Source organism: Neovison vison, chromosome 3 (assembly GCF_020171115.1).
Source record: "Neovison vison isolate M4711 chromosome 3, ASM_NN_V1, whole genome shotgun sequence".
NCBI lineage: Eukaryota > Metazoa > Chordata > Mammalia > Carnivora > Mustelidae > Neogale > Neogale vison.
The window spans coordinates 211,745,291-211,764,446 of NC_058093.1; the positions used below are offsets into that span (position 1 = coordinate 211,745,291).

General features: G+C 51.3%; 1 protein-coding gene across 4 annotated transcripts in view; it reads right to left on the bottom strand.

Annotated features, from left to right (window-relative positions):
* Positions 1-1,959: 1,959 nt before the first annotated feature.
* Positions 1,960-19,156, bottom strand: part of TANGO2 (transport and golgi organization 2 homolog) — a 40,558-nt gene continuing 23,361 nt past the window's right edge. For all 4 annotated transcript variants that reach the window (XM_044243698.1, XM_044243697.1, XM_044243696.1 and 1 more), the window contains exons 4-9: positions 15,010-15,129; positions 14,322-14,436; positions 10,377-10,447; positions 6,163-6,316; positions 4,512-4,616; positions 1,960-2,995 (exon numbers count right to left, since the gene is read on the bottom strand). In XM_044243698.1, the coding sequence (XP_044099633.1) occupies positions 2,875-2,995; positions 4,512-4,616; positions 6,163-6,316; positions 10,377-10,447; positions 14,322-14,436; positions 15,010-15,129 (686 nt within the window). In that variant the 3' untranslated portion in view covers positions 1,960-2,874. The remainder of the gene's footprint in view (positions 2,996-4,511; positions 4,617-6,162; positions 6,317-10,376; positions 10,448-14,321; positions 14,437-15,009; positions 15,130-19,156) is intronic.

Below are 19,156 nucleotides of genomic sequence, written 5' to 3' on the forward strand. Positions count from 1 at the left end.
TGCTTTCCTAAAGCCCTTGTTCTGACAGGGAGACACACAAGAAACAATCAAGCAAAACACATAGCACATCACCACGCTAACTGCTATAGAAAATAGAGCAGGGACCAAGGCAGGGCTGACTGCAGCTTCAGATAGGATGCCTCCCCCAAGACTTTACCAAAGAGCTGCAGGATGTGAGGGAGAATGTGGTTTCAGTATTTGGGGGAAATAGTTCATCAACCAGAGGGGATAGCAAGTGCCAAGGCCCTGGGGCAGAAGCTGTGCAGAAAGTACAACCAAGGGCAGTGGCAGAGGCAAGATAAATGATATGATTGGGGGGGGATGCAGGGCAGCAGGTGAAACCAACATAGGAGGACCATGAGTCTTCAAGGGGAAGAAACCCCAAGACATGCCTTATCCTCATCCTGCTCCTTCCTGGCCCAATGGCTCTGCCTCCCTATGTCCCCAGGGACTGAGACACTGTTATGGTAGCTCCTCAAGCCTCAATTTCCTCATCTGTAAAATGAAGGTCACAAATGTATTAGCTTGCTAGAGCTGCCATAACAGAGTACCACAAATGAGTGGCTTAAACCACAGAAATTTATTGTCTCACAGTTCTGGAGGCCAGAAGTTTGAGATCAAAGAGCCATCAAAAAGCCATGCTCCCTCTAAAGGCAAACAGAGAAGGATCTGTTCCCAGTCTCTCTCAGCTTCTGGTAGCTTCTTGGCATGGGAGAGCATAGCTCCAGTCCTTATAGGGCATTCCTGCCTGCCTGCATGTCTGTCCCCATGTCCAAATTTTCCCTTTTTTATAAGGACATCAGTCATACTTGATTAGAGCCCACTCTAATGACTTCATTTTATCTTGATTACTTCTGTAAAGACCCTAAGGTCACATTTTGAGATACAGGGGCTAGGGCCAACAGATCTTTTGGGGGGCATACAACTTAACGCATAATAGAATTACATCTTGGGCTGCCCCTTCTTCAGGGGGCTCAGGCACTTGGGGAGCCCAAGGTGGTTGAGGGCTGGGGTATCCCTGTACAGGCCCCGTCCCTGGGGTAGAGAAAAACATCAGATGGCTTTGCACCTGCCTAGTGGTGCCCCATGAGGGCAGACATGCCGGCCAGGGTGGGTGCCGGCATGGGGTACTGAGGCATCAGCAGTGCCCGGGCTGACAGCCTGGCTCGGTGTGGCTCAGCCAACAAGTGTTTGCCCCTGGGCCTGGGGGTGTGGGCTATGCCACCACTAAGGGGCCCATTCAAATCTGCCATGATCAAGCACTTTTCCTCTGAGTTCAAAGTGAGCCAAGGAGAGCATCAGGCCCCTGAGGGGTGCTCAGGGTGAAGAGAGGGAAAGGTTGAAAAGGCAAGTGGGGCCAGGTACAGGTCCACACCCCACCCCAAGCTCTCATTGGCTCTACGAAGGCCAAGTTGGGGGGCCAGCTTCAAAGGCCGATGGAAGCCTGGGTCTCAGCACTGGACACACATGGAACCCCTTGATGCTCAGTCTGACCTAGGGACAGGAACTCCTGGTTGCTTGCCACAAACCAGGGTCTTAAGGTTGAGACAGACTTCACTTGCCCCCTTGCCCCAAAACTCATCAATTCCTACCATCCCCTGGCCTCTAGAGTCTACCCCAAGTGTAGGCCTGACGACACCATTCCATGGGGTGGTCCCCAAGGGCTCCCAACTATACCCAGATGAGTCCCTGGCCCCTCAGCCCAGCTCAGGAGGCCCTGTAACTGCCACCCATCATGTCCCAAGCATACAGGCTCTCTCCAACCCCAGCCTCTGCCCAAGGACAGACGGATAGACAGGCCAGTGGCCCCTCAGGTTTCCATCATGGTGCTCAGGGATCCATGAGCAAAAGAAGAAAGTGAGAAGAGGCGCCTTGGGAGTTCCTGTAGACCAAGAAAGCAGCCCTACTGAGCCTTTGCACAGTTGTCCCCCATCACACAAAGACCTGAAATGCACTGACTCACCACAGCCTCAGAATTTTATTATCACGGTCGCACGTTCAAGTACAGATTCCTATGAAGTCTGACTCCCCAAGAAGGGAAACAGCAAGGGTTGGCTGTGTCCCCTCATTGAGAGGGCCTTCCCAAGACCCATGACCCCCAGTGGGCAGGTAGGTGCCTGAGAGGCTACCAAGGTGCTCCAGCATACACAGGACCTCTGGTGCTTCAGGCAGGACCACCCTCCTCCCCCAACAGGACTACCCCATGCACACAGGAGACCACCCCCACCCAGGGCACAAAAGACCACCCACCAGCCTGTGCTTCTATGACAGTGGGTTTTCCTGGGGTTCTTGTCATCCTTCAGCCCCCTCTCCAAGAGCAAGTCTAACTGTCCAGAAGTAGACCACGCCCAGGAGAGAGGGAGCCACTTTTAAACACAAGTCTACACCCTGTTGTTTTGATCAAAGCAAAGACCCACTGGCCGGCAGTGCCTGCAGATGTGAGAGGCACATCTCTGTCTGTCTGGCATGCATATGTGTGTACGCTAGGATCGGTGTGTGTGTTTGAGCATGCGTGTGCCCATCTATTACCTGTACATGTGTGTACTGTGCCCATGCACCCGCAGGTGTGCATGGAAGCATGTGCCTTGAGTTTGTGCTTCTATGCTTGGACAGGGTGCAGGCCCAGTTGCCTTCACACACGCACAGCACACCTGGGCCTGCCCCAAGCCTGGCTGTGGGACTCTTGTCACTCCCACTGGCATAAGGGCAGACCCTGAGCTGGACACACGGACACGGACAGGTCACAGAAACACCAGAGGGCCCTGGTCCTGCCCAAGTCACAGGCAGTATGTGTGGCTACAGGAGGCTCCTATCCATACTGGTCCTCGAGGCAGGGCCTTCCAGGAGCCCAATGGCCACACCCACGGAGAGGGGTTAGCTCTGCAGCTTGAACTCGTGGGTGCTGGTCTCCCAGCAGGAGGGGTCCTTGTCCATCATGCTACGCTCTGTGAAGGTCACGTGCCCATCTGCGTCCACAAGGATGATGGTGTTGGTTCTGAAAGAGAGCAGGGGGCCCATGTTCAGCCCTTTGCCTGCCTGGTAGAGCCCCAAATGAGGTCTCTGTCACCAGGAACCCTCTCCTGTCTTCCTCCCCCACTACCCATCCCAAATGCTCAGCACACCTTCTCTCCTCCTGCCAGCTGTCCCTAAGGACAGTCCTCACTTTGTTACCACCTGCCTCACCCTGAGAGAGGGCAGGTACCAGGTCCCCAAGCAGCCCCGGTACAGGCTGATACCCAGAGTAGGCACATGCATGCTGAAGACTGGGGGTCCCAGTCAGGATTGGACCCAGCAGCCACACACCTGACCAGGGAGCAGACCTGGCACTCTGCCTTATGCACGTGGGTACACATGAGCATGTAATTTAGTCTAGAAAACAAGTCTGTGCTGAAGAAGCCTGAGAATGGATGCCCTGCCACCTGCCAAGGGAAAAGCCTGAGAATGGAAAGGCCACCATTCAAGCATACAACCCTTGGGCCCTGAGCATCAGTGCTGGGCCCTGACACCACCCTGGCCCTGCCTACCATCCTATCCCCCAGCTAGAGGGTTTGAAGCTGTCATCTGCTGGAGGATGGAAGACTCGGGCCAACCTGAACTCGAAAATCAAGAATTATGTGTTGACCTCACCATGTACCCAGAGTACATGTGATATCATCGTGGCATCTCTCAGCACTTGTCACCACCCAAGCACCCCATCCCTGAGTCCTCAGTGGCCACAGGCCCCCAAGAGCTTGGCCTATCCATCATAGTCCTCACCAGGCCGGCATAAGGCTGGTACCCACAGGGCCTGGTTCAAGCCGAATCCAGGAAGATGCTGCTTTGCCCAAGGCCACAGTCTGTCTCCAGGCCATGTGGGCCAGGTGCACAACAGCACTCCTAGAGCGTCCTGGCTGGTCCAGCAGACCACCCACCTCCAAGTACAGCAGGTAGGTTGCCCCAGACAGAATCACGGGGATGGGATAGGCCTCCCAGGCACACAGAGCCAATCTTCCTCTGCCCAGGAGGGAGAGAGGCACAAAAGGAACTTATTGGGACAGCAGACACTCATGCCAACAGTTTCTCCTTCCCAGGCATTCCCTCCCCCATTGAGGCTGAGACCAGAAGTTGACCCTTTCTTGGGTGATGTCCCCAAGCTGAAATGACCTAATTCTGCACTGGTCACACACAGAATGTAACAGACCCAAGGACACAGGGCGAAGTGAGGGGAAGAGCCAGGCAGTGAGACCTCTGGCCCCACAGGGATCTGGCAACCTGAGGGCACCCACAGCCATCCCAGCCCCCTTATGGCTGCATAGGGAGCAGGAAGCAGCCCAGGAAACATTGCAGTGCCCCTGGAGGCCGGTGAGCATTTTGTCCATAGCTGTCACCTGTGATATCTGCTGGCCCCATAGCCCCACAAGCTGAAATGGCAGCTGCCTGTAGACAGGGCAGAGGCTCTGGGATCCAGAACATTCAGGGAAGGCAGGGCTCCTCATGGGACAGGACTGAACGCACCCAGCCGCCCCTCATACCTGGTGCCATAGCCCGGGCAGCGTACACACACAGCCGCGTACTTGCTCAGGAAGGGCTGCACATACTCCCTGCCCTGATCCTCAATGGCCGGGTCTGGCAGCTGCCTGGAAGGACAGAGGAGGGGTCACTAACACCCCCTCCCACCCACCCACAGCACCACCTGCCATCCTTAAGGCCTGCAGTGCCCAAGGAGCCTACCAGCCTCACAAGGTGGTTTGGGAACCACAAGGGTTTTCTGGGCACTTTTCTGCTGAAGGCCTCAAGCTCGGTACAGTCTTTTATTTAAGGGTCCGTCACTGGGCCCAGGCTGCCAGACAGGGACTGCCAGCCCAGCTCCCCCTACCAGGGCCCCCAGGAGCTTTCCCAGGACCCAGAGACAGGAGCACCTATGAGCTCAGCACTGGGGAAGGCTCTGCTGAATCAGCAAATGCTGTGGGGGGAGGTGGTCCATCTGGTCAGACCTGTGCAGGCAACACCCCCCTCACCCCCTGCCCCCGGGGAAGGACAGATGTCATCTCTCAGAGCAAACTCACCTACCTGTCTTGGTGAGGTCTGAGCGGTTGGGGCTCTGTGGGGCAGGGGCCTGGCTGAGGGGTCCCCAGCTACACACACACACACACACACACACACACACACACACACACACACACTGCCTGCCCCAAGAGGTACCCTATGGGTATCTCTCCACATGACAGGAGCCCACTTGAGCCCTGCAGCTTGCCAGTCACTGAAGCTGGCGCTGGGACCACAGCTGTCGAAGTGGCCAGGACCCCTTTTCAGGCCAGCAGGAGTGACAGATAAGAGACTGAGGGCCACATGACTTACATACAGTTGAGCATGGGATGCTGGACCAGTCCAATAAGGGCTTCCCTGAGGGGTGGCTATGCTGAGGCTAAAGGTCCCATGGTTTGTGGTTCCAAAAGGATCATGGTTCCAAAAGGAGATGGACACTAAGCAAGGGGCAGGGAAGGGTTCCAGTAGAGAGAAGCAGGAGGCAGCCCGTTGGGGCTCTCTGAGGGGCTATCGGGTCATCTAGGCAGGATAGGGGCCTGGCCTGAGTATGGGTGACACTGAAGCATGGGAGGAAGGTAGCAGGGCCAGCACCTCTGACTCCCAGGTGGGATGGCCATGACATGTGGCGGTGGGGAGCATCCCTGAGCCAGGTACTGTGTGCAGAGGCCATGGAGGTGCCTTAAGGAAGTTGGGTCAGGAGCTTCTTTCCCCCAGGCGATTCCTGGGACAGGTGTGTCTGTGTCACAGCACTGGTAGGACAGCATGTGGGAAGGACATTAACCCCCAGACATACTCCCAGGCTGGCTGCTTGCTTCTGTGGTTTGCTGAGCACCTGGAGCTTTCTAGAATCTCCCACCAGTTGTGTGCAGACATGGGGAACCTTCAGCTACTCTCTGCCCCACAAAGGCCCACAACGAGCCTCTGAGAGCATTGAGCTTCCAAGTATACTGACCCAGGAGGGGAGCAGTTAAGAGAGGAACAAAGAACAGTATGTCTATCAGGCACCCCCGGGCTGAGGAGCTGTTCTCAGTCACCTCCACAAGCCTCCCAGGGCAGCACAGCCTGCCTGCCTCTATGTCCCAGGACTAGAGAAGAAGTGGGACCCTCTGCTTGTCCCAGCAGGCTCCGCCCACTCACGCCTCATCATTGTTGAGCACATGCAGGAGCTGGGCAATGAGGACATCCTTGGGGAGTGCCTGGCTCCGCTCCACGGCCTCCAGGAAGAGCTGCTTCCCAAAGCACAGCTTCTTCCAGGGCGTCTCCAGCAGCGCATTGCTTAGTCCATACGTTCCTGCAAGGAAGGAGACAGCCCAGCCAGGGCAGAGGCCCCATTGTGGGAATTCAGGGTAAATGTCAGTAATTCAGAGATTACCCACCCACCCAGCACTGGGCAAGGGACTAGGAGTATGGGCAGGGACACAGAGCCCAGACCACCCCACACTTCAGCATCTTCTCCATGCACATTCCTAACCCATCTGTGTGGCGAAGGGTGGAGAACTCAGCATAGCAGGGCACTCACAGGAGACCTGAGGCACAAGCACCAAGCAGGCTTGATGGACAAAATGATAGGAAATTGACAACCTGAATTCCAATGAGGCAAAAGAAAGGGGAACCTCAAGAAGGAAGCACCTCCTGGGACATCTCACTCCCATCTCTAAGCTAGGAAAAAGCTGCAAGGTGTCAATCTCCCTGAGAAGGTCAAGAGTGGGAGAATAGCAACCTGAGGCCAGAGGGATACCTGCTGGATATCAGTCAGTGGTTAGGGAGTCGGCCAACATCAGAATGGGCCTCTGCTGCCACTCTGCCTGCCTGTGCTCTCTCTCTCTCTCTGGCAAATAAATAAATAAAATCTTAAAAAAATATATAAAAAAAATAAAATAAAATTTTAGGGGCACCTGGGTGTCTGCCCTTGGCTCAAATCATGATCCCAGTGTCCTGGGATCAAGCCTTGCATCAGGTTCCCTGCTCAGCAGGAAGTCTGCTTCTCCCTCTGCCCCTTTCCCCCACTCATGCTCTCTCTTAAATAAATAAAATCTTTTTCTTTTTGAGATGTTATTGATTTGACAGAGTAAGAGAGAGAGAGAGTATGAACAGGGCGAACAGCAGAGGGAGAGGGAGAAGCAGTACCCCCCTCCTGCTGAGCAAGGGGCCCATCCCAGAACTCTGGGATCATGACCTGAGCTGAAGACAGACGCTTAACTGACTGAGCCACCCACGCATCCTTAAGTAAATAAAATCTTTAAAAAATTAAAAAATAAAACCTCAAAAAAGAGAAAAAGAACTACAACTCAAAAATAAAAATACAAGCAACCCAATTTAAAAATAATCAAAGGGTCTGAACCGGCATTTCTTCAAAGAAGACATACAAATGACCCATAAGCACATGAAAAGATGCTCAACATCATTTGCCATCCGAGAAAGGCAAATCAAAATCATCAGGAGACACTACTTTACACCCACTAGAATTGCTGTAATCAAAAGGACAGACAGGGGCGCCTGGCTGTCTCTGTCAGGGGAGCAGGAGACCCTTGATCTCGGGGTCTTGAGTTTGAGGCCCACACTGGGTATAGAGATTATTATTTTTTTTAATTTTAACAATCTTTAAAAAAACAACAATAATAACTGCTGGTGAGGATGGGGAAAAATTGGAACCTCATATACTGCTGGTGGGAATGTATATGGTAGAGCTGCTTTGGAAAACAGTTTCGCAGTTCCCCAAAGGGGTTAAACAGTCACCTTACCATCCAGCACAGCCACTCCTAAGTATATGCATAAAAAAGAGGAAAACACAGGTCTGTGCAAAAACTTAGAACAAATGTCTACAGCAGCATGATCCACGATGGCCGAAAGCTGAAAACAACCCAAGGGTCCATCAGCCAGATGAACGGGAAAATGAAAAGTAGACTATCTAGGCAATGGAATATTATTCAGCTATAAAAAGGAATGAAACCCTAATTTGTGCTACACCACAGAGAGACCTTGAAAACATGATGTTAAGAAAGAAGTCAGTCAAATACAAATCAAAGCCACAGTGAGATACCACCTCACACCAGTCAGAATGGCTAAAATTAATCAGTCAGGAAATGACAGGTGTGGGCCAGGGTGCTGAGAAAGGGGAACCCTCCTACACTGTTGATGGGAATGCAAGCTGGTACAGCCACTCTGGAGAACAGTATAGAGGTTTCTCAAAAAGTTGAAAATAGAGCTACCCTACGACCCAGTAATTGCACTACTGGGTATTTACCCCAAAGATACACATGTAGTGGTCCAAAGGGGTACCTGCACCACAATGTTTATAGCAGCAATGTCTACAATAGCCAAACAATGGGAAGAGCCTAGATGTCCAACAACAGGTGGATGGATAAAGGAAATGTGGTATATATACATAATGGAATACTAGGCAGCCATCAAAATCTTGCCATTTGCAATGACATGGATGGAACTAAAGGGTATTATGCTGAGCAAAATAAGTCAATCAGAGAAAGACAATTATCATATGATCTCACTGATTATCAGGAATTTGAGAAACAAGACAGAGGATCATAGGGGAAGGAAGCAAAAAATGAAACAAGATGAAACCAGAGAGAAAGAGAAACCATAAGAGACTCAATCTCAGGAAACAAACTGAGGGTTGCTGGAGGGGAGGGAGGTGACAGGGATGGGGTGGCGGTGGTGGGGGGATGGGCACTGGGGAGGGTATGTGCTGTGGTGAGTGCTGTGAATTGTGTAAGACTGATGAGTCACAGATCTGTATCCCTGACACAAATAATACATAATATGCTAATTAAAAAGAAGAAAGGAAAAAGAAATCACAAAAGGCCACATATTGGCTGATTACACTTGCATGAAATGTTCAGAATAAGCAAATGCACAGAGACAGAAAGTAGGTTAGTGGCTGTCTGGGACCGAGGGGTGGAGGGGAGTGGGGGGGGACTGCTAATGGGGACAGGGGTTTCTTTTGGGGTGATGAAAATGTCACGGGGTTCTGTATCAGTGATAGTTGCACACCTTCGCAGATAGACTAAAACCTGCCGAATGATACAGTGTATGTGAGTACATTGTATTGTAAGGGCCTATTTAGCCAGAGCAGCTCCATCCTGGCGCTCCCCCTCCTCCTTCAGGGAACTTACTTAAAAACAAGTCCCCCGAAACCAGTCCCAAGTAACAAAGCCCAAATACAAGGGTGAGTCAGGCCAAGTGGAGGTATCCAATCGGTGGGGGGCGCATACTGTCTCCTAGCTACCAAGGAGTATGGGCCCCACCCTTTGGGCATCCATTCTGACCAAGGTTATAGGCTAGTTCAAATATCTACTATAGGTTAGGGACGCCTGGGTGGCTCAGTTGGTTAAGCAGCTGCCTTCAGCTCAGGTCATGATCCCAGCGTCCCGGGATCGAGTCCCACATGGGGCTCCTTGCTTGGCAGGGAGTCTGCTTCTCCCTCTGCCTCTGCCTGCCACTCTGTCTGCCTGTGCTCGCTCTCGCTCCTCTCTCTCTGACAAATAAATAAATAAGAATTTTTTAAAAATCTACTATAGGGTAAATTGTAATTCAACTGGTCACTTATGTGTGACCTAGCAGGGCTGTGCAGCTTTCTCTGCATTAAAATCTCATTGGTCACTGTGGCCAGGCCCAACCACCTGGCCTTTGCCCTTAAAAGCTAATCTGTTAGGCAGAGGGTCGTCGCCTCTTTGCAAGAGACGGCCCTGGCCGGTCAGTTTGATTTCAATGCTTGGCATGAAATAAAGCTTTGATCTTCGCTTTGTATCAGTTTTGTTCCTTTGACCATGGACCCAACAGTGTGATATTTGAATTACATCTCATTAAAGCTGTTAATTTTTAAAAAGTGACATGCTCAGGCAGGGTCAAGCTCAGGGAAACAACCTTACATACTTGAAACAGGCTCACTCCCTCCCTTCCACCTTCCCCCTCTGTGTCCCTTACTTCCTCCCTTTAGCAGAAAACAAGCATCTCCAGTCACAGGATCTCAAATACTGAGAACTGCGAGAGGGCATCACAGGGGCGGTTTCCAGATACTTCCACAAAGGCCTCTGGGCCAACGCACAGAACTGGGGGTAGAAGAGACCTCTGTGTCCTTTTGTAAACACTGTCAGTTTTCAGTTCTCTCTGGGCAGTAACCGGCTTCAGGCTAGGGGAAGGTAGCCCTGCTGTGGGTGCTCTGACATGTGGACCAAGTGTAGGCCATGGGCCACTATGGGGGCATAATGCACACCAAAGGCCAAGGAGCATAATCCCTGGAGAGAAATGTGACTCGGCCTCGGGTTCTCAAAAGTACAGAAGTGTCCCCACAGAAGCAGCCCCCACCTTGTCACCGCCCGCCAGAGTAGGCTTACCTGGTGCCAGGACGACTGGCTCGGGCTCCCCCCGGTTTCCGTAGTAGCAAATGACATCTCCCTTCTCTGTGCTGTGGACAGGAGGACAGAGAAGGTCAGATGGGAGTCACAGGGTGCCAAATCTCTCACTGTCTGGTGATCTTTAGCATAAGAAAGTTCTATTGAAACCTCCCTTTTCCTTCCCCCACCCCCATGGTACATAACCTGCCATCCCTCACAACCCCAAGCAGCTCTTCCTACCCATGGGTCCTGTCCCATGCTTTAATAAACCACCATTTTACACCAAAGATGTCTCAAGAACTCTTTCTTGGTCATCAGCTCCGGACCGCACCCCACCGAACCTCACTTATATTCTAAGACTTTATCACCATCCCCAGCACAGGGTCAGGACAGGAGTTAGTCAGGGCTCCAGCCTCCCAGGGGCCTCACAGCTAAGATCTGAGACCCCTAGCAATGACCTCACTGTGCCTGCAGACACCACTCCCCACCCCCAAAGCCCATCCCCATACACCTCCAGACACAGTGGGATGCCCCAGGGCAACAGAGGCTTCTTTTTTTTTTTTTTAAAGCTTTTATTTATTTATTTGACAGAGAGAAATCACAAGTAGACTGAGAGGCAGGCAGAGAGAGAGAGAGGGAAGCAGGCTCCCCGCTGAGCAGAGAGCCCGATGTGGGACCCGATCCCAGGACCCTGAGATCATGACCTGAGCCGAAGGCAGCGGCTTAACCCACTGAGCCACCCAGGCGCCCCGCAACAGAGGCTTCTGAACAAAGCACCAAAGATCCCATTTGCCTACTTTTATGTGCTGAGTGTGCATTTAAAAATAGTTCAAATGGCTGGGAGCTGGAAATGTTCCCACTCGTAAATACCATAGTAAATCTTCCTTGAAACTGCCTTCTCTGCAAACTAGAGGTCTCTTCCTGGCCTGTGAGCCACCTTCCCGCCTGCCACATCAGGACCTAAGCCTCCAAGTTGAACTGAACCGTTGCAAAGAAAGGGCTGGGAGGGGCAGCCAGGGAGTCCCTCCCACTGCACCCAACCTGGCCGCAGATGGCTTCACATTCTGCTCCTGTTCTTCCTCCCCACAGCCCCTGGCTCATTTCTTAAGCTATCTAGCTAAGACTTTAAAAAATTTTTTTTTTTAATTTTATTTTCTTATTTGACAGAGAGAGAGATCAGAGGTAGGCAGAGAGGCAGTCAGAGAGAGAGAGGGGGAAGCAGGCTCCCCACTGAACAGAGAGCCTGACTTGGGGCTTGATCTCAGGACCCTGAGATCATGACCTGAGCTGAAGGCAGAGGCTTAACCCACTGAGCCAACCAGATGCCCCAAGACTTCAGAAATTTTTATAGGAAAAAAGCTAGAAAGCATGAAGACCCATGGATTAGACATCAACTCCTGCTGTGCTTGGTCAGGGACTGGCCATGACTGCAATGAGGAGCTCTTCTCCTTGACCCTGACTTCTTTCTGGCACCTACCACTGGGGTTGCTTGTTGACGGCCAACTTCCTCAGTTGCCCTGGCTACCACCTGTCCTTGAGGGATGTGTCTAGGGAGGCAGGCACTGACCCTGTGGCCCCAGGAGGCAGGAGAGCTGTTCAGGCACCAATGGGCCCAAGCCCACCTGTGGGAGCTGCCTGCCCATGCAGGTGTCCACTCAGAGCACAGGGCCCTCATCACCCAGCCACTTGACATGGTTGGTGAGCACTGAGTCCTGCTGGGCTACTGGTCTCCCAGACCAGGTCAGATGCACAGAGAATGACAAGTAAGGTCGTCCCAGCATAGGAGGGGGCAAGAAAGGCACAGAAGTGCCCCTCTGGGAGCTGTCCATGGTGAGAATGAGAGGGCCAGGGCCAGCAAGTGCCCATGCCAGCACCCACCTCCTCCTATGGCCACTGCGGCCTCCACATCAGTGTGTCGATCCATGTAGCAAGAGTGGGGCTGAGCGGGTCACATGCAATGGACACTCTAGGCACAGTTGGCCTGGGGCTCTTGAGGAAGGAGGTGGGCTCAGGCCACATGTCTGGTCATGGGCCCTCCATGCCGTACTGACCACCTCCCGGGATGGAAGCTGACCACCTTCACTGACCTCTGGACATCGGCAGTGGGGGTGCACAAGGGGAGGGCAGGAGGGCAGGAGGGCAGGTCAATGGATGCTCACTTCCCTAAAGGACAAAGTCACAAAACCCCTGCAGTTCCCAGGCCACATCTGTCAAGTGTGGGACGGAGCACAGACCACCCTGGCTGCCCTGCCCTGTTCCCACCCAATGCCTGAATCCACCAGCCACTCTGTAAACCCTGCTTGGGAAATGCACATGGGCCCTGGGGCATCCAAGGCGAGGACATCCCGCCAGGGCCTCTCCACCTTGGCCACCCTTTGCGGCTATAGCATTGCCACTCTCCCACCTGCCGTGATCTGCCTTATGCATCAAGACTGTCAACAGTGTAGTCAATCCAGTCCCCGCTTGATAGTGATGAGGGAACAGAAGGCTGGCTGAGGACAAAGCAAAAGCTGACACCCTCCAACTTTCCCCCACCCCCGCTCCTAGGTGGGGCATATGTGACATTCTTTGGGAATCTCCCACCCAACTTAATGTTCATACCTTGCTAGAGGACAAAATGACCTTGGCAATGGCAAGGCCTCTGGTATCAGGTATCTTGTAGGTCCTCTTCACCATATGAAAGTTCTATTGAAACCTTCCTTTTCCTTACCTGCCCCCAACTCCATGGTACACAACCTGCCACCCCTCACAACCCTGGTGGGGTAGCAGCTCTTCCTGCTCATGGGTCCTGTCCCCGTGTTTTAATAAACCACCATTCTGCACCAAAGATGCCTCAAGAATTCTTTCTTGGTCATTGGCTCCAGACCTTACCCCACCGAACCTCACATATGTTCTAGAACTTCATCAGTAGATTGGGGCTACTGTCTCCAGGGGCTGCTGGACCCCAGCCCCATCGCATACCAGCAGGGTCTTAGCCACATCAGCAGCCCATCGGTAGCTTGGCCGCAGCAGTTGCATATGGGGCAGCAATAACTATGTGCCAGGTGCTGCACAGAAAGGGCCCAGCATCCACCCCCACATGGCCATGCAGCTTACTGCTTGCTACTACTGTACCCCTGTATGCCTCACGGGGCCTGGCAACGCCCCACTGGCCACAGGTCCCTACCAGGTTCCAGCCACCCCACTCCTGACTCTCAGCCAGTGCCAGCAACCCTGAGGTTCCAGGCCTCTTAGGGTCCCTTCCTCCTGCCTCTGCTCCTTGCCTATCCTCCCGACTCCAGGGAGGGGAAAACTTCCCCCAATAACTGTATAGCACAGCTTCTGTGACCTCTGGTGATGGGGCCCATGGGCAGCTGGGACAGCTCTGTCGCCCCTTTTGACAACACCAGGGAGGCCCTGGGAGCTGCCCACTGAGCCCCTTGCAGAACATGAGATGAGCCATGCCACATGCTCAGACACACTGCTCTAAAGTAGCCCCAGAGCTCAGCAGCACCTGACTGCCAGCGCTGCCGGGAAGCCAGGCTGCTAGGGACCTTCCTTCTGCAGCCTGGGGCCCCTCTGCATACCAGAGAACAGGGCAAGTGAGGGGCAGCTCCAGAACAAGGCACTCCTGAGCTACGGGCCTGGGAGGAGACCTTAGGGGCAAGGGGCCGGTGTGAGCCAGGGGTGCCCCCGGGACCAGAGATGCCCACTGCAGTCACACCACAGCTCATGTGCAGGAGCTGGTGACCATCTTGCTGCCACCAGAAGCCCAGGTTCCACTTCCTGCATCCCCACAATAGTCAGCCAGCCCTGGGAAGCTTAACCATGCCCACCAGGTGCGATGTCCCTGGAGAGGCTGCCACAACCTGGGTGGCAGGGTGGGAACCCCACTTCCTGCCAAGCCCACAGCGCTGCTCCGTGGCAGTGGCCAGTGGGCTGCCATCTCCCTCCGAGCAGACCCACCTCAGGTCAGCTGCTATGAGATTAAAGCCGTTGTACAGGTGGCCCTCCGCAGAGACCTTCTTCAAGTAGGACAAGCTGTCCATGTCTGTAGTCAGAAAGTGGGTCACAAGTTCACCTGTGGGTAGGGGACAGACACACATGGCCGAGGTGGCAGAGTGGAGTCCCTCATCCTGGGGAGACTGATGTGGGGCCAGTACAGGCTAAACTTAACCCCCCACACCAGCCATACCTCACTGACCTGGCAACTAAGGAGGTCTGCATCCAGATCTTGGTTTTTGTTGGGGTTTATTTATTTATTTATTTATTTTTCTGCCTTTATGCCCAAAATGGAAGTACAGCATGAGAGGAAAAAACCTTCAATGGGGACAACGTGTGTCCGCAGAACTGTCTTCCTAGGGGTACTGCTCTGCAAACATCTGACAGGTGGGGGGTGGTGGGATGACAAGAGCCAGAAGTGACACTTTGGCCTGGGGCACAAATGTGGAGAGTGTTTCCTGAGAGGCGCCGACCATGTGCCAGCAGGGGCTCTGTGGGCCAGGCAGAGCGGGGATTCCCACAGTGATGCTAGTCAGTGGGACCCAGAGCCAGAAACACCCTGCTTCCCCTTCCTCCTCCTCCAGGACCACATGTGCCTGAGGAAAGCCCACCCTCCCCACCCCCCACCCCCGGAACCAGGGTCCCACGGTACCTCGGCCCCGGGCATCCCGGTCCTGCCGTGGCTGCAGGTAGTTGGTGAGGGCAGCCAGCTTCCCCCGTGTGCTAATGCCCAGCCACGTGCCTCCTTCCTTGCCTTCTTCCATGTCAAGCCCTGCGACAGATGGTAGTGTCACCACCAGTAGTACCTACTGCCCCGTCCCTATGTCCTGGGGAGACAGATGCTCAGCCCAGCAGCCTGGGCTAAGGAACAGGGCCTTGAACTACTCAGGGCAAGGCACATGCCACAGGGCATGTGAGAGAGACCCTGCTCCCAAGATGACATCTGATGCCCATGGGAGTCCCTAAAAGCTTACAGTGGAGCCTGGCATGTGTGGAATGCATCCTGATGCTTGGCTCAACACTGGATCAACACTGTGCTGGGAGCACAGTGGCAGCTACATCCTAGCAAAGGCACCAGGCCCAAGCCCACATCCTGGATCAGGTGCGGGGCCGCTGGCTGTCCTCCCCAAGCAGGACACAGCAGGACACATAGGCCCTAAGGTGGGTGCTTTGCTAGGAGGCCAGAGCACATCTAGGCCCACCTATTTGTCTCATTTCCACCCCATAGGCCTGGGCCATGATTAGTCCTCCATGGGGCCTCACCACTGGGTCGGTGAAGCCCTTAAAGCCACAGGAAAGAGTCTTCCTAGATTAGAGGATCATTTCAGTTGAAGACTGCGGCAAAAGCAGCAAAATCATTTTTATAATAATAATAATAAATTGTAACTATAAAAGAAATAAAAGATGGAAAGAAAGAAGTTAACTGTCTTTATTTGTAGACAGGATTACAGGTGAAGAAAATCCAAAAGGAATCTATCCCTCCAAAAAAAAAATCTCGTGGGGGGCCTGGACTGGCTCAGTCAGAAGAGCATGGGACTTCTGATCTCAAGGTCCTAAGTTTGAGCCCATGTTGAATACAGAAATTACTTTAGGAAATTAATTGATTTTATTTTTTTTTAAAGATTTTATTTATTTGACAGATAGAGAGCACAAGTAGGCAGAGTAGCAGGCAGAGGGAGAAGGAGAAGCAGACTCCCTGCTGAGCAGGGAACCCAATGTGTGGCTCAACCCCAGGACCCTGGGATCATGACCTGAGCCGAAGGCAGCCACTTAACTTACTAAGCCACCCAGACACCCCAAAAGTTAATTTTTAAAAAATCTCCTAGAACTGGTAAGTAAATAGAGGCATGAATCAGAAAATGAAAATTTAAAAATACCATTTACAATAGTATTAAACAAAACAAAACATAAGAAAACATTTAAGGAAAAACATGTAATGCCTGAAGACTGAAAACCACAGAGTAGCACTGAGAGAAGTCACGAAGCTATGATTAAAAGAGAGATAGATGGGCCCTGTTCCTTAACCGAAGAGTCAATATTGTTAAGATGACAGTCCTCCCCAAACGGTCAGAAGAGTCAACAATCCAAATCCAAATCCCAGGAAGCTTTCTGTTTTATAGAAATTCACAAGATGACTCTAAAATCGCTATGCACACACAAAAGAGCCAGGAGCCAAAGGAGTCCTGAAATAGAACAAAGCTGGAGGACTTAACACCACCTGATTTCAAAAACTTGTGGAAAAAAGCTGCAGTAATCCAGACAGTGTGAGTTGGTATCAGCATTGATGAACAGATCGATGGGATACAAAGAAGTCCAAAATAGATCCACATACATGGGTTCAACTGATTTTCAACCAAGTTGCCATAGCAATGCAATAGACAAAAGAGTATCTATTCAATAAATAAGGCCAGAAGAACTGGGATCGATGTGGGGGGTGAGATATGAGCCTCCACCCCTACCTCACGCCAAGTACAAAACGTAAGATAAATCAGACCTAAACACAAAACCCCAAATCAAAAGGCTTCTAGAGGCAAAAAGAGGAAAATATCTTTAAGGCCTTAGGGAAGACAAAGACACAAACAGAATAAACCATCAAAGAGTAAACCACACTTCACTAAAAGCAAATATTCTGCTTACCAGAAGATATCATTAAGAAAATGAGTAGGCAATACATTTATCCAACATACCAATCCAGAATGCATAAAAAACTCCTACAAATCAAATGCTGAAAATTAAACAAGAATTCCAAATCCAGCCAATCAACAGGGACCAGATTTACTCTCCTACCTAAAACCACCAAAAAATAAAATACATGCACTTGATCTTAGCCAAAAGGCTGAGAAGCGATAAAATACATGAAACAGTGGGTTTCAAGACACCAGACATCAAAAAACAAAGGACAGAGATCTCTGAGACAAGAAACAAACTAGGTGAACCCCAAGACTGGAGAGGGTCTCCAAGACACTGTACGGAGAGGAGGCCCAGGCAGAGTCCACTGGACTCCCTGGCAGAGGAGAAGGGCTGGGAGCCTGGGGAGACTGAGGCAGCCAGAGCTTCTGGGACAGAGGACCAGAGAGGAGAGAGCTGCACAGAACCAGACAGCTGATTGGTACATGTGCGTGAGGAAACTACTGTGGCCAGGAAAGAACCATTCAGAAAGATTAGAGGAGACAGTGCTCACACAGGACTGGGAAGAGTGCCTGTTCCCAGAAGTCAGCCTAGAAAACCTCAAGATCCAGGAGGCACAGGCAGGGAAGATGGAAGGATCTGCCTGAGGAGTAGGGAATCATTAGCCTTAGACTGGACATAGCTTCAGAGCCACTTAACCAATCCTAAAAGCAAGACCTGAAAGGATCAAACTGTTTCTGAGCATCTCGGCTGTGTCCCAAAACAAAGCTCAGGAATATTTATAGATACACAAAAATATTCAGTCCCCAACAAGATAAAATCCATAAACATTTGGCATCCAACCAAAAATTACCAAGCATGCAAAGAAGCAGAAAACCACAGCCCTGCTTACTAAAAGTTCGATCAATCTATTAAAACTGAACTAGAACTGAAACAGATGTCAGATTTTGCAGCACGGATATTCAGTTAATAAAACTATATTCTGCATGCTAAAACAGTTAAGAACTTAAATGTAAAAGAGAAAAATTGAATTTCTAGAAATAAAAACTACATTGTGTGAGATAAAAAAAAAAATACATGGTGGGCTTAAAAGCAGATTAGACACAGCAGAAAAAAAGATTAGTGAATATGAAGATATGGCAGTAAAAATGACCTAAAATGAAACAGAGAGAAAAGAAGATATTTAAAAATGAATTGAACAGGGGTGCCTGGGTGGCTCAGTGGGTTAAGGCCTCTGCCTTCTGCTCAGGTCATGATCCCAGGGTTCTGAGATCGAGCCCCACATCAGGATCTCTGCTCTGCAGGGAACCTGCTTTCTCCTCTCTCTCTCTCTGCCTGCCTCTCTGACTGCTTGTGATCTCTGTCTGTCAAATAAATAAATAAATAAAATGAATTGAACATCATCAGGGGTGCCTGGCTGGCTCAGTCAGTTAAGTGTCTGACTCTTGATTTTGGCTCAGGTCATGAACTCAGGGTCGTGAGACTGAGCCCTACATCAGGCTCTGCGCTCAGCGGTGTATCTGCTTGAGATTCTCTCTTCCTCTGCCCCTTCCCCCATTCATGCACATGCATGTGCATGCTCTCTAAAAAATTGATAAATCGGAATGAATCTTGGAACACTGAAAAAAAAAAAATAAAATTAAGTTAAAAAAAATTGACAAATCAAATCTTTTAAAAAAAATGAATTGAGCATCATCAAAGTGTGGGACAACCTCAAGAAAACTAATACGTGGGACGCCTGGGTGGCTCAGTTGGTTAAGCAGCTGCCTTCGGCTCAGGTCATGATCCCAGTGTCCTGGGATCGAGTCCCACATCGGGCTCCTTGCTTGGCGGGGAGCCTGCTTCTCCCTCTGCCTCTGCCTGCCACTCTGTCTGCCTGTGCTTGCTCTCGCTTCTCTATGACAAATAAATAAATAAATAAATAAATCTTTAAAAAAAAAAGAAAACTAATACGTGTGTGAAGAGGCAGAGAGAAAGAGATTGAGAAGAAAGAGCAGGACACAGGGAAAATATTTTTTAAAAATAACACCCCAATTTTTCCAAACTTCTAACAAGTTCCCAAGGAACTGCTGATGCTAGTAGCTCAGAGATCACATCTGGAGAACCACTGGCCTACAATTTTGCACACAATTTGGTGATGCCGGATAGTGGGAGGATGTGGATCTTAGTGT